The 14,917-nt window shown below is 40.1% G+C and overlaps 1 protein-coding gene across 4 annotated transcripts; it reads right to left on the bottom strand.

The window, feature by feature from the left end:
• Positions 1-8,396: 8,396 nt before the first annotated feature.
• LOC307033661 (complement factor H-related protein 1-like) lies at positions 8,397-14,229 on the bottom strand. Of its 4 annotated transcripts, none has more exons than XM_079672197.1 (10): positions 13,959-14,228; positions 13,679-13,870; positions 12,193-12,372; positions 11,849-12,037; positions 11,399-11,521; positions 10,918-11,106; positions 9,438-9,602; positions 9,179-9,340; positions 8,775-8,800; positions 8,397-8,683 (listed from the first exon to the last, which is right to left on the bottom strand). In XM_079672197.1, exons 1-10 carry the CDS (start codon positions 14,014-14,016, stop codon positions 8,648-8,650), a joined length of 1,320 nt encoding a protein of 439 aa, XP_079528323.1. In that variant the 5' UTR covers positions 14,017-14,228; the 3' UTR covers positions 8,397-8,647. The 4 variants fall into 4 exon arrangements, with proteins under 4 accessions (XP_079528323.1, XP_079528322.1, XP_079528325.1 ...); XM_079672196.1 differs by having other exon boundaries at positions 11,399-11,590; positions 13,959-14,222; XM_079672199.1 differs by lacking the exon at positions 10,918-11,106 and having other exon boundaries at positions 13,959-14,229.
• Between the last annotated feature and the right edge of the window lie 688 nt (positions 14,230-14,917).

A 14,917-nucleotide genomic window follows, 5' to 3' on the forward strand; every position in this document is an offset into this window, starting at 1 on the left:
AATACACCTGGTTTATCGTAGCAAGCAGTGGAAACTCCCCTCAAGAAGCGACAATTGCCAAGGGCGTTGCAACCCTCACTCGCCAATATTTCATCATAAATATAGCACATTTTAGCAAACCATGCTCCAAGTAAAATTGAATAGAAATGATCATGTATAATCTTTTAGAAAAATAGAGATCGCACATCAGTCCTGTGTACAGATCAGTTCGATAAAGTCATGCCTAAACAGCGACATTTTACACGATAAATACGGGTTTAAATAGCAGCATTTGCCACGGAAGGCGAGTGGCAGCTACCGTAAACCTTCTCTTACTCTGGCATCTTGTGGCAACTCCCGTTGAGCAGCGGCAGATGCCTCGGCAAGTTGTGGCATCTGTGGCATCTCTGGCATATGCCGGAAGTACTTGCCACTGCCTGCAGATGCCACAAAATTAGCCAGGCCCTACTGGGATCCTCTTGTAGCTACGGGCCGTTTTTTCAATCGCGAGGAAACTCGCTTCCAAGCCAATATTTCAAGGATATTATGTCATCGAGTGCCGCCGAAGGACTGTTCCAATCTCCAGCATACTTGGAATTCCACCGAGGCCACGTCCTTGGTTTGGGGGTAATTTCGAGGCTGCACATGGGTAGACTTCGCGTCCTTCAAATCCCCACAATGCTTTGCGCACGGACCAATTTCAAAAACCCTTGCGGAGAATGGGCGAACCGACGCAGCACACATTTAAATGTAAGTATGTAGTGGCGTCAGTGGCGGTTCTACAGGGTGGCACGGGGTGGCAGCTGCCACCTCAGAAAAATGCCTTGCCACCCCAGCTGCCACCCCAGTTGGCAGCTTTGTTTTGAAAGAAAAGTTGTGGCTCATCGGACATTTATGACAGAAAATCTCTAATGTCCGAGTGCAAGTGAATGCAACCCCTCCCCCGGCCCTGGCGCGAGTCTGGAAATATGATTGGCGGCGATTTCCTTTGAACGGGGGACAGCGCAAAACGAGAAGCATTTCGGATCCAAGTAGACGGAAGGAATGAGGTATTTGCGGTCTACAATGACAGAGAAGAGACTGTCAAGTTTGGCAGCAAGGCAAGTTTATTTTTATAGCACTTTTCTGTACGCGACAATTCAAAGTGCTTTACAAAACAAATTAAAATACTTTTTAGGAATACATACAGTAAATCACATATATAATGGCATTTTACAACAGGCCTTACAAAGCAAATATAATAAAATAATTAAAATAAACACCACAGGTATACAATACATGTTTAAAATGTATACTCTAGTGCGAATATGAGCAGCTCAATTAAAAGATGCAAAGAAAGACTGATGCCCAGTCAGCATCACTGTACACTCTCAGACCTAGTCTATCTGTGTCATTTCTCTTAAAGCATAACCCCTGTTCTGCTGTACCTTTAAGGTATCTGAACACATGTTTTACTGTGTTCCAGTGCTCTTCAGTTGGTTCAGCAAAGTGCTGAGATAGTTTACTGACCACAAAACATATATCTGGTCGAGTGCATGTGGACAAGTAGATTAAACTTCCTACTGCCTCCCTGTATTTTCTTGGCTCTTTAATGTTTTCAGCGTCTGCTGTGTATTCTAGTTTTGGCTCACATGGTGTGTCTCTGGACTTGCAATCCTGCATTTCAAATCTCTCCAGTATTTTGCTCACATATCTCTTTTGAGACATTTTGACTTGACCTTCTGTTTGCTCAAAATCTATACCTAAGAAATATTTCAACTTTCCCAGGTTTTTCATTTTGAACCTTTCAGTGAGCATCCCCTTTACACTTTCCAATACACCCTCGTTGCTGGCTGCTATAATGAGATCGTCAACCCATATTATTAGGATTACCTTTTCGCTTTGCTTTTCTCTTGTATACACACAGTGATCAGCGGGGTTTTGTACATAACCATTTTCAGTCAAACATGTATGTAACATAGCATTCCAGTTTCTGCCTGACTGCTTTAAACCATAGAGAGATTTGTGCAACTTGCATACTAACTCTTCACCTGTTTTTGACTGTTTCTCATAACCTTCTGGTTGTGTCATATATATTTCACAATCAATGGGTGCATGTAAATAGGCTGTTTTAACATCCATTTGGTGTAAGATTAAGTTCTCCTGTGCTGCCTTTTGCATGAGTACTCTTACACTTGTCATATCAGCTGTGGGTGAGAATGTCTCATCATAGTCGATTCCTGGTTTCTGACTGTAGCCTTTAGCTACAAATCGCGCCTTGTACTTGTCTGACCCATCAATGTCACTCTTGAGTGCGTAGACCCATCTACCCCCCACTGCCCGTTTGCCTGGTGGCAATTGGGTGAGGTTGAAGGTCTCGTTCTCCTCCAGTGATCTCATCTCCTCGTTCATGGCATTTTTCAACTGCCTTGATTTGGGTGACGCTATGGCGTCCTGGAAGGTTTGAGGAATGTCGCATACTGCTCTGTAACAAAAATCCATGCATGTTTGCAGTTTGTCCTCCGTATCGTCAGTCTCAAACTCCTGTAGGTGAGCTGGTCTCCTCCTGGTTCTGGGTGGGTTTTTTCTGTTTGGAGTCTCGGTGACTTTACCCGGCTGTGTACGTTCAGTCTGTTCAGGTAAAGTCCCAGAAGCACCACTTTGAGTATCTTGACCTGGCACATTTCCCACATCACATTCATCAACAACATTTTCATCGCTGTCCTTGACTCTGGGATGTACATCACTATCACCATATTCATTGTATGACTCTGGTGTTTGTGTTTCCTTTTCTTTATCCCCCTTTGTTGTGAATTTTACCAATCTGTGCTTTTGGACCCTCTCTGTGTCTGGATAATACACCAGGTAAGCTGGGCTATTTTTATCATAGCCTATGAAAACACCTTGCTCACACCTAGGGTCGAGCTTTCCCTTCTCTTGTTTGTAAGCAAAACACACTGACCCAAATTTCTGAAGTTTGGATATATTTGGTTCTTTGCCTGTGAACAGCTCGTATGGCGTTTTCTTTGTGCGCCTACTGTAACACCTGTTCCTTACATAAGCTGCTGTCTGTATGGCGTAGTTCCATAGTTTATTTGGTAACTTGCTTTCTATCAGTAAGCATCTGCCCATATCATAGAGAGTTCGCCAACCTCTCTCTGCTGTACCATTTTGGTGGGGTGAATAGGGTGCAGACGTCTCGTGTCTAATCCTATTTTTGGTTAACAGTGCCTGGAAGTCTCGGCTTGTAAACTCAGTGCCGTTATCTGAACGGATACACTTAACTTCTCCGTAAGGTGCTATGTCTGCTAAGAACCTTTCTGTGGCCTGCACTGTATCACTCTTGGACCTTAGAAAATACACAAAAATAGTACCAGAGTAGTCGTCTGTAAAAGACTGTGTATATCTGTGCCCTTCTATGCTTGGTGTTGACATGGGACCGGCTAAGTCTGTGTGGACTAGTTCTAAGGGCATCTTAGCCTTTTTGTCTGGCTCCCTATTTCTCGTTTGGGTGAACTTGCCCTGTGTACACACTTCACACAACTGAGCTGGTTTGACTGCACTTCCTCTTATCTCCATGCCTTTCACTACACCTTGTAAATTTTGTACATCTTCGTAATTGCAATGACCCAAAATGTCATGCCAAGTTTGCATGTCGTGACACCCTTTACATTGGTCAACATTCCCCTCAACAGTTGGTAAGTAATACAAATTTACACTTTCATGGATGTCAAACCTGCTGCCGTCTTTGGTAACCATGTGACTGTCCCCTTTCTTGAAGGTGATTGTCGCCCCTCCGTTTGTTGCTCTTGCCACCGAAAAGATGTCATGTGGGTATGAGGGCATGTACAGTGCATCCCGTAGCTGTGCTCTGTGTTGTCGTCCGGCGTCGTCTAATAGACATATCACCGCCGTTCCTCTTCTCTGTGCTGTTCCATTGCACTTGGTCCCGTCAGCTAACTCCACTGAATGAGACCCGGGCTGGAATGAATCGTCGAAGCTTTTAAACTTTCCGATGTCGTTCACGATGTGGGATGTCGCTCCTGCGTCCACCATGATGCCTTTCATCTTCACGTTGTCTGGTGGTTTCCCGCTCTTTGTGTGCTTGGCCTTGAAGAGATGGTCTTGGTCGCCATTCTGTTCCTCTGCGACTTTTCTGGCACCATCTTCTCCCCCCTTTTTCTTACAGAGTGATTCATCGTGTGTATTCCTTTTGCAGTAACCGCACCACACTTTTCGAAAACATTTTCTTGATATGTGTCCTTTTATTCCACACTTGTAGCACGTCACATTGGCATCTTCATCTCTTCTGTTGCTAGCGTGCGTCTTGGTGCCTCGGCCTTGCCTTGCACATGTTTTCATCACATTATCTGTGGATTCTGCTGTGTTCATTTTCTCCGACTCTTCATAGACCCTTAATCTTCTTCTAAAGTCTGTGAACGTAACGTTATCTTCGTTCTGTGTTACATGGACGGCGAATGGCTTGAAGGAGTCTGGTAACCCATTTAGTATCATGGCTATGGTCAGTCCATCACTCATGGTCTCGCCTGCATCTCTCAGGGCTGTAATCACGTTCTCTGCCCTTATCATGTAGTCGGTAACACTCTCGTTGTCTGCCATGTGCAGCCTCGTTAACGACGTGTATAAGTTTATTATCCTCGGCTTGCTTTTCCCTGAATAATGTTCTTTCAGTATTTTCAGAGCCTTCCTGCCGTCATCTGCGGCCTCATGTCTTATTAGCGACAGGCTCTTATCATCTATCAGCCTTATTAGCTCAGCATAGCAATCAGCATTCTTCCTTCTATCTGCATCTAGCTGTTCTTGATCAGCACCGGTGGGCTCATGTAAGATAGTCTCTTTTAGCCTCAGAGTATGTAAGCAGCCTAGGAATCTTGTTTCCCAAAGGTCATACTTATCTTCACATCCTTTGAATAAGAGCTGCGGTGCCAGGAGACCTGTTTCTCTGCTTGCCATTTTTGCGCGCCAACTTTACCGCGAGGGCTACTAGCTTGCTAATATACTTCACTTGCTAAGCTAGCTTGTTAGCTTAATTGGCTAACGCGTAATACGTCGCGTAACACTTCTTCCGATAATCTAACTCACTTATCTCCAAGTCGGTTTGTGTCCAACTCTGCCTGGGCCCATAACCTGTTAAGCTTGGGTGCACATGAATCGCGTATGAACAATAAGTAAATCAGACTCGGTATTCTCTTCAGCATGTCTCCGGTAAGTTTATTCACAGACTGACAACAGTCAACGTAGTGACGTCACATTAGGACGTACCTTCATACAAGAACAGAATAACAGTGCGACTGCTACCGTAGTACACAGACTAAGGGCGTCATCAAATAATAATACTTAACAGCTGCCTCTCCATGTTTTGTTTTTACTCTCGGAACCGATAGCAGACCCGTCCCAGAAGACCTGAGGCACCTTGATGGCTCGTAATTATGTAGGAGTTCAACAATATACTTTGGTCCTAAACCATGTAATGATTTAAAAACTAGCAATAGTATCCTACTTTAAAATCAATTCTTTGGCCGACTGGAAGCCAGTGTAAAGATTTCAGAACCGGACTGATGTGATCCACTCTTTTAATGTTAGTGAAGACACGTGCAGCAGCGCTCTGAATCAGCTGCAGCTCTCTGATGGATTTTTTTTTGTCAGCCCTGTGAATACACTATTGCAGTAGTCCAGTGTACTAAAGATAAAAGCATGGACAAGCTTGTCTAAGTCCTGTTGTGACATTAGTTTTTTAATCCTTGATATGTTCTTCAGGCTGTACTCAGCATTGAATCAAAACGCACCATAGCTTCAAATCTTAATAAGTTTGTGAGGCGTTTTGCTGAGCAAGATGGTAATCATTAACTCCTCCAAAAAATATAGTTTTTTTAATAATAACACTGAATATGTGAATCATAACAGTGATTGATAGCTAATACCATATTAATTTAGACAAACATCGACGAGACAGTTCATTAATATACTTATTGCAGCAGTCTGCATAGATTTGGTACCCCTGCTGGTCTAAGAGTGAGACAAACGCATTCAGTTATTGTTCAGTTAAAATTCATTAAAACCTTCTATGGTACGCACTATGATGCCATATGGGAAAAAAAGGTTTGGAGTGTTTTTTTGTCATATAATAGACCAAATAGACATCTAAAACATTTTTAAATAAATAATTATTTGGGGGTACCTTTTGGGGTGTGTTGCCCGGAGGCAACACTGTACCATAATGGTAAGTTATGAAAAGAAAAATAATAATACATGGGACTTTTATAGCACTTTTTATGAAACTCAAAGACGCTTTGACAGAGAATTAAGAAAAGACAACAAAGAATTACAAAGAAATACAAAAAGAGATAAACAAAACTGAAAATAGGGGTGGAGGGGGGGGTCAGTGGTTGAATGCAGTGTTGAACAGGTGGGTTTTGACTGATGTTTTGAATGCTGTGAGGGAGGAAGAATCTCTGATGGGTTGGGGTTGGAAAGAGAGTTATTGTTTCAAATTTGAACAAAATGTATTTAAAAACACATGGAAAATACTAAATAGCCTCAACAGGTTACATGCCAATTAAAATGTGAAAATCGTTATTTTTTATATATTAACAAGATTACATGTCTGAATGTTGCCTGCAGGCAACATTGTACCATTGTGAAACAACCTTTAGGAATGAATACGCAAAGAGCCTAGGCATCTTTCATCAAACTTTATTTAGCCATTTGACAAAAATAGACTCGCTATTGTGGAAGTTCATGAAGCAGTTCTTGTCATCAGTGAAGCACGGGTACGTGACACACTTTGATCACTGCACTTTCACCCTTACAGCCAGGGTGTTTGCACCGGCCCTTTTTCTCCACCCACACAGGCCAATGGTTAGTGTGGTCTTGATGCACATGTGCTGATGGCACTGATGAGGAAGAACCTCTGCGCTTCTTCTCAGCCAGGTCTCTGTCAACATTATGAGATGTTCTCCCCCTCTCCTTCAAAACTTTCCTCTCGTTGCAAAGGCAACTTGCAACTTCAGCTTTGAATTTAAGCAGGCTGTACACTTCTTTCTTGGGGATGCCGCAGTCCTTGCAGTCCCTGGGGTACAAGAGCCACGCATTCACTAGAGTGAAATCCATCATGTGCAACACGATCTTGTGATGCCACTTCCTTGACCTGATCTTTGTTCTGTAGAGAGCAATCAGCGAGTCTAGAAGATCCACTCCTCCCATACTTTTATTGTATGCATGCACAACACTTGGGCAGGTAACCTGCAATGTTTCTTTATTTTTCTTATCCCAGCTTTGCACAGATCGTTGGGTTGGCTTTAACATCAAATGTATCTTGGTTAAATTGTAGAGATCTATGATGAATGGTATGCTTTTGAACAGTTTATACCTAAACACACAATACCACAATATCATGGTGAATCCATAATGGTACGGTGTTGCCTCAAGGCAACATTTGCATTTTAACAAGTTTCCATTACCTAATTAGCAAATTAAGAATATTAAACTATTAGAAATTAAGGTTTACTCACCTATTATTGTGAATACATTTGTTTCCAGACAAGAAATGCGCAGGAAATTACGTTTTTAGACACATTTCTTGGAGAGAAATGGCTGAGCTGATCCTTGTGGGAAAGGCAGCAAACAGGGTCTTCAAATTGGCCGCCAGAGAGTCATGGGACAAATTCAAACACTACTATTGGTTCCTTATGGTCCGGCCTCTTTTTTTAAAGTATTGCGTCATAATTTGAGATGTATTGTGTGAATGCAAAAGGTAAAAAATGGGTATGTTGCCTGGAGGCAACATCATACCATAGAGGGTTAAATGAATTCTGCCACCTTATATACAGTATTTATATTTAAGGCTTTACTGATGTGCCACAATAATGTCACCAAATGTTATTGAGTTAAAATAAATATTGTGGCTTTCCAAGTTAACATTACAGTAATTGATATGACTGCGATTAAATCAGCATATACTTCTGCCAGGGGATGCCACCCCTGAAATTCTCCTGCCACCCTCTTGCCACCCCATGAATATTTGTCTAGATCCGCCCCTGAGTGGCGTAGAACATGTGTTGGTAAATATGTTACATTTGTTATCACCAAAAATGTGTTCCGTGAAAGTAAAGCAAGTTCATAATTAGATAGACATCGTGAGGTATTTATTTTCGGTACAGTTTATGTTGAAACCGTTAGAGAGAGTGGCACACTTGTTAGCCTGTTCCATTCTTCTTTGTTTTCCGAAGCCGTGGCATGGAAGTATACTTGCTTAGTTTCTGAAGGAAGTGGCTTGGAAGTACGCGACTACCAAGCCAGCATCATCGAGATTGAGAAACGGCCACGGTATGTTCTCATTTGCAGCGTTCTCTTAGCAAAACATCAAATTGAGTATTCAACTAAGCTGTGTGTTAATACAAGTTAATACGTTAATACAATTACCATTTATTCAGTCTACTGTAGACCATTTCACTTTTATTTGTAATCAAAGTGTTTATAGACATTAGTGCATCAAGAGTTCCAAGCATAAAAAGACAAAATGACTCTTAAAGAACAATTTGCTTCAACATTGTGTAAATAGGTTCGATCAAAACGAAAAAACAACAACAAAAACAGCTGATTTAAAAGAAAATTCTTTGGGGTGTTTCTCTTCTCTGGTGGAGATATTTCAAATGCTTCAAACTGTGCTTCAGTTTTCAATCCGGCCCTCTGATTTGCATCCAATCTGGAAAGGCACAGACAAAAGGTATTAATTCAATAATGTAAAACTGATCAAATATAGTTAAAATAATGAGATGTCTGAGAATAGCACTTACATAACGATGATCATAGCTCGTACAACCTAGAAATAATCCAATAACAACAGAACAGCAGTGAATATTTCAGAACGTCATTTCTTTCACACAAACTGCTCTAACTGAATTCTCATTCACTAAAGTTTGCATGTCTACCCTAGTGTTAAAAAAGTCCAAGAAAATGTGTACAAATCTGTATTTTTACAAGTTATTAAGGTCGGGCTACAGCTACACATTATTTGCAACCCGACCTAAAAAATAGAGATAATTTAAAAATATTTTTTTACCAACTCTGTTTCCTGCTTTCTGGTGAATTTAATTTAACACAAATATCAAAATAAGTGAAGTGTAACAGTATTGATATTACAGTACATGTTCTTAAGTTTGAATTCTTGTTCTGTGTGAAAATGACTCCATGTACTTACAGACGGAAGAATACATTACTCCATAAGTGCATCGAATAAGGCGGGTCCTAGCAATCCAAATACATGGAATATGCTTCCGCTGTCCTTCCTTTATGTATTCAACTGCAGATAGTCTAATATCGTCCATAGTCGTTTGATTAGGATCTATGACACAGAAAGCCGCTGCACAGAAAGAAAAACGTATGTATAATTACTCGGGTAATATATGTTGGTGATATATTTTTAGGAACAAAAACTTGTCGTTATGATTTGTTTATACCTTTGCAGGATGGTGGTTCTGTCCACTTGCCATTGCTTTGACACGCCACACTCTCTTGACCTTCTAGTCTGTACAATTCGTTACATTGGTATTTCAAAGATGTTCCGTTCACTTGCACAACAACATCTCCGTTTGGAACAGTTGGGTAGTCTCCACAGTTGGGGTCTAAAATCAAAAAGAGGCTTTTTAACATTGTAATTTTTTTTTTTTTAAAACAGGCCGGTCAACATTAACGTGTTAACGCTTGAGATTTATCTGGAAAGCTAAACGTTTTTAAAAAATCCACACAAACTATTCACATACCAATTCACAACTTCCTCCTATAATTACAGCTCATATGTTTACTATGAATTGTATGGCAGTAAAAAGGCAAAGAAAGCAGAGTATAAGCTACGTGTATTTCACTGACTGGAGACCACTGGACATCAGGAAGCAGTAACATCACAAATAAATAAAAGAAGGAAGGAAAGGCATTTCGCTTTGTGATGTAGGAGCCCGTTTCTTGAAGATTCACAGGAGTGGAAGACAAGGTTTTTACTGTAGAAATAGTTACTGCTTGCGTTATGGTATCAGCAGGAAATAGGAGCATCTGTGTTGCGCACATTATACAGAGCGTGATCACAAAGGCTTGACAGCTTTTTTTCATGCTTTAGCATTGCGGACCTTATCTTCGCATGGCTCTGCTACTTGTGCTGCAGTTTTTTTGGAACGCTTGGGTATGCTTCACAGTTGTTAACTTAAAGTGGACCTATCATGCTATATTTGAATAATATAGTGTAGGACCATACCTATATAAGGCATATTTATACTTTTTATTTTTCAAAATACCAAACAGATCATGCATTTTAGCCATTCCTCATTTCGCTCAATTTAACAATGTCTTTTCATGGGCTGATTCTGTGAGAACAGCACCATCTACAGGCCTGAAATATGTACTACAGCGTCTCCAGCGCTTTCCAACGGCAATGTCCGTGGCTGTCTCCTCCTGATTGGTGTAGTTGGCCCAAAAGTGTTCAAATCTGGATCAGTCTGTATCAGATCCGTTACAGCCCCTTTTTCAGAGATTTGGGTATGGAGGAAAATAGAGAGGGTTGTGTTTTCTGACACTTGGTGAGTTCCCTGGAACACCGGGGGGGACACATATTCATGTATAAAAGACGTACAAAAGTGCATTTTGCATGATAGGTCCCCTTTAAATCAAAAAGAGGCTATTTAATACTGTCAAAGCCTATTATTACTACTGTTTTAACTTAAATGGAATTAATTGTTCAATGATTATCAAATAGATTTAATTCTATCTATATCTTGGGAATGAATTGGGCTGTTTTTGGAGACATTCAGAGCTTGACCTGTCAGGCCTAGTTGGGTTGTTATGCTCTCTTTGGACAGTTGCTGTCAAGGGAGGTGTTAAGAGAGAGGTCAACTGTTTCCTTCTGCATTTCATAAAAAGTATTTTAATCTCAGTAAATGGTCAATTTACTGCACGTTGGGCCTTCAGTCCAGTTGCCTGAGATGCAAGTGATTGTTTCGGTGTCTGATCCCTCTGCAGCATATCCATCTTCACATTGATACTGAACCGTTGAATCATTTACAAACACCTCCTGGTATTCCCGATTAATGATGACTGCATGGGGGATTTTAGGGGGCTCAGCGCATGATTGAGCAATCTCTGTGAAAATAAGATCATATGTTATTAAAAAAGAAGAAGTAAGGGATGAGTGGTTGAAATGTGGTTTTATGGTGCAACTTTCACAAAACTTAATTTACCCCCTGGGATATATAAAGAATTTTGATGGATTAAATGAATGATTGATTATTTCCAAAGATTTATTAAAGCAACTAACATCTTAAAGCTAAATCAGAATTTTCATGTATTTTTTATTGTTTAAAAAAATACCTGAAAGGTGACAGATTCAGTGTCTCAATCAAAGAAACAAGGGGACATGATATAGAAAACGTACCTATACATTGGGGTTTAGGAGACCAATTGCCATTTTGACACCTGCTGGTCCCCCACCAGCCCTTCACTGCTGGTTTGAGTCCGTCATGACAGGCATAACTGAGCGTGGCTTCATGATTATAAGCTGATTGTCCAGGGGAAAAAAAACCGCCATTCAGACTGGGAGCAGGACAAGGCTGAGCTGCACTTTGTGCTGAAATATAACGACAAACGTATTCACTATTTGAAATGGCCATGCATCAAGTTTATGTTATTATTATTTCTAATTATTGTTGAATCAGTAGTTGACTTCACCTTAAATTCTGCCATATTTGGTTAATTTAGACCATGGAAACCATTTAAATTTGGACAAGGGTCATTTGTAACATCTTATAATTCACCAATCCATAATGACACAGAACTAATGAAAAGTGTTCTTATTGGCGCATTTCTCAGTAAATGGTCAACTTACTGCACGTTGGGCCTTCAGTCCAGGTTCCTGAGATGCAAGTGATTGTTTTGGTGTCTTCTCCCTCTGCAGCATATCCATATTCACATTGATAATGCAGCTGTGAGTTTACAGCAAACACCTCCTGGTATCCCTTAACAAGGATGACTGCATGGGGGATTTTAGGGGGATCACCACATGATTCAGTACTCTCTGAAAATGAGGAAATAAATAAGCGATAGCAAGGAAAAAGTCTCTCGATGTATAGTTCTATGATTCTTAGAGTTGGCGACATTGATTTTAAGATTTAGACAAGGATTTGATTCTGACAACTTTTTTTTTTTTTTTTTTTTGACTGACTTACTTACTTTCACAGATTGGTACAGAGGACCATGATCCGTTTATACACTGCGGTGTGGCGTCACGGTCTTTGTGTTCATATCCTTCGTCACATCTTACCCAGATTCTGTCTCTCTCCCCATACCAACCATCTGTGCTTGCATCAAAGTGTCCATTTGGGATAGTCAGTGGCACACAGGCTTTTTCATCTGAGTTGAAAAATAAATGAATAACATTTGAAATAAAGTGCAGCACACGACAGCTCCTATGCGTTGTCCTTTATTCAGTGGACGTTAGGAACCCCAAATACTTTTTCAAGATCAATAATGAAGAAAAAATTATCCCTTCTTGACGGTCTTTTCATTTTTTAAAATGCCATTATTTGAGTGAACAATATCTCTACGGTTGTATTAACCCTTATGTTGTGTTCGGGTCTCCCGTGACCCGTTTCAAGTTAAAATGAGATAATAACTACGCTTTAGTTTTTTTTATCAGAACAAGGCTTCATGATATCCTCCACAACAGCTATATAAACACTACAAAACAGATTTTGACTATTTTTGCCATGTCTTAAGGTCTCTAAAATAAAAAAATGTATAAATTGGTGTTCGGGTCTGGGCCTATTTGGGTGACTCGAGGTCAAATTTGGCCCAATCAAGATTCATCTTTGACTTTAGACACCCCTCCCCCACCCCCTTCATCAACTGTAACAATAATATTTCGCTACATGCACCTGGTCTCCCCTCCCTCTGCCCCCCCTCCCCCCACGGGAACTCCATCTTTCTCAAAGAATATGTACACTAACATTTGAACCTGAAAACACATCTGCACTTGTGCAATATGTGGTGTAATGTGTTTTGGGCCATAACATTAAATTACAACATGATTGTACGGTTATGAATGCATTAGAAGTTAGTTATGATGTAGTTAAATCAATATTGGATGATAGTCTTTTTTTTGGTGTGTTTTGGACTGAGTTCAATCATGGGTCAAAAGTGACCTGCGAACACCATGAACGGTAACAGCTTTTGAACACAACACAAGTTAAACCAAACATTATTCTAAAATGTAACCAGATATTTATTTCATTGTTTTACATTAAATAAGTTCGGCATAAAATGAACCAGCATCACTCTGAAATTAAATACAAAGGAATCTTTGCCAACTCTTTAAATGTTATGCTAAAATGTGTGTGTGTGCCGCCGGGTTGTGTTGGTGTTTGTATTCATATCTGTTTGTTGGTGACATTGGTGAAGATGGATGGAAACATTTAACAAAAAGATGACTAATGTACAACAAATATATCATTACAAGAAATCTCTCAAGTAAGTGACATACAGGTACAAAAGCAGGACATTATCCTTTAAATCCCAATCAGAATGAAATGAAAATAAATCTTTGGGCAGTACTGAAAGGTTTTTCCAAAAGGGATAATAAAAAAAAGAAAAGTATAACACCGTGCACTAAAAAACCCAACGTAGAGTGGCTCATTTAAAAAAAACACCAGAGACGTACCTATACATTGGGGTTTAGGAGACCAATTGCCATTTTGACACCTGCTGCTCCCCCACCAGCCCTTCACTGCTGGTTTGAGTCCGTCATGACAGGCATAACTGAGCGTGGCTTCGTGATTATAAGCTGATTGTCCAGGGGGAAGAAACCCGCCATTCAGACTGGGAGCAGGACAAGGCTGAGCTGCACTTTGTGCTGAAATATAACAACAAACATAACTGTCAAATATTATATATCCAGACAAATTTAGAAGTTTCTAAGTAACAGAGTTGAAATTCCTTACCATGCAGCACTTGTGGATTCCAAACCAGGAGAAAAAAACCAAGATATCTCACACACATTTCGTCAGGAATGAAATAATGAAGCCAAAAGGTTTTCAGTGAAGATCAGGACCAGTTAATAATTGTTGAGGGCAATCAGCCAAAAAGCAAAGAAGTTAAGAAATAGTAAACATTCAGCTGAGTTACGGTCATCCTGCTGTACACACAAACAGCCTCCGTGGACTTCGGTCAGATCAGTCGCATTTTACAAAAGCACTTTGCTTTGTTGAGATCAACAGTGTGTACATCTGTTTTTATCATTACCACGCTTTGGTTAACACATTTTTTTTTTTTTACCAAACTAAATCCTAAACCTCCAATATTTATGCTAAATATCATTTGGAATCCCTTACTTATTTTGTGAACAATTATTAGAAGTGAGCACCAGTACTCTGGTGATTTCTTGTTCAAGGACACATTTTACGATGAGAAACCTTCTGTATCTTCTTCTGCCTGCGATATTCTCCCAATCTCATGTTTTATTAATTTGTATCTACATCTGAAAGTTAGTTTTGCAAATTACGATTGTGTTGTCAAACCAACTTTAAAATTGCATTCCACTACCGACTGTATCTGAGTGTTGAGTCAATAAAAGCAATTTGGCTTTGTATTATGGTCCAAGAGTTTATCAACTATAACTTCATTATCAGAATATAACATAATAATATATATTTTCCATTATCGTCCGGAACATTGTCTTTACAGGATAATCCCATTTTATAAACACTAAAGCTGAACATTGTATCATCTAATGTACAGTATGACGGGTTTCCCTTACCGGCGTTTAGCTTCAAAATACAGCTGTCCGGTTGGCTGTTACGGAGTTATGAGAGTTGAGATATAAGCATGTCCTAGTGATCCTTGATACGTTGCATTGCTCGCCTTTTTGATTTACTAGGCTATTGGGCTGTTCCTACTTTTT

The sequence above is a fragment of the Notothenia rossii genome (assembly GCF_949606895.1).
Source record: "Notothenia rossii genome assembly, chromosome: 3".
In the NCBI taxonomy this organism is placed as follows: Eukaryota; Metazoa; Chordata; class Actinopteri; order Perciformes; family Nototheniidae; genus Notothenia; species Notothenia rossii.

Bases quoted from the DNA above. Each gene is read 5' to 3' on its own strand.
- LOC307033661 (XM_079672196.1), bottom strand. From the start codon at position 14,016: ATGTGTGTGAGATATCTTGGTTTTTTTCTCCTGGTTTGGAATCCACAA. The intron at 11,591-11,848 runs GTAAGTTGACCA...GTTATATTTCAG, and splicing joins GACTGAAGGCCCAACGTGCA to CACAAAGTGCAGCTCAGCCT. The intron at 8,684-8,774 runs GTAAGTGCTATT...GTGCCTTTCCAG, and splicing joins CGAGCTATGATCATCGTTAT to ATTGGATGCAAATCAGAGGG.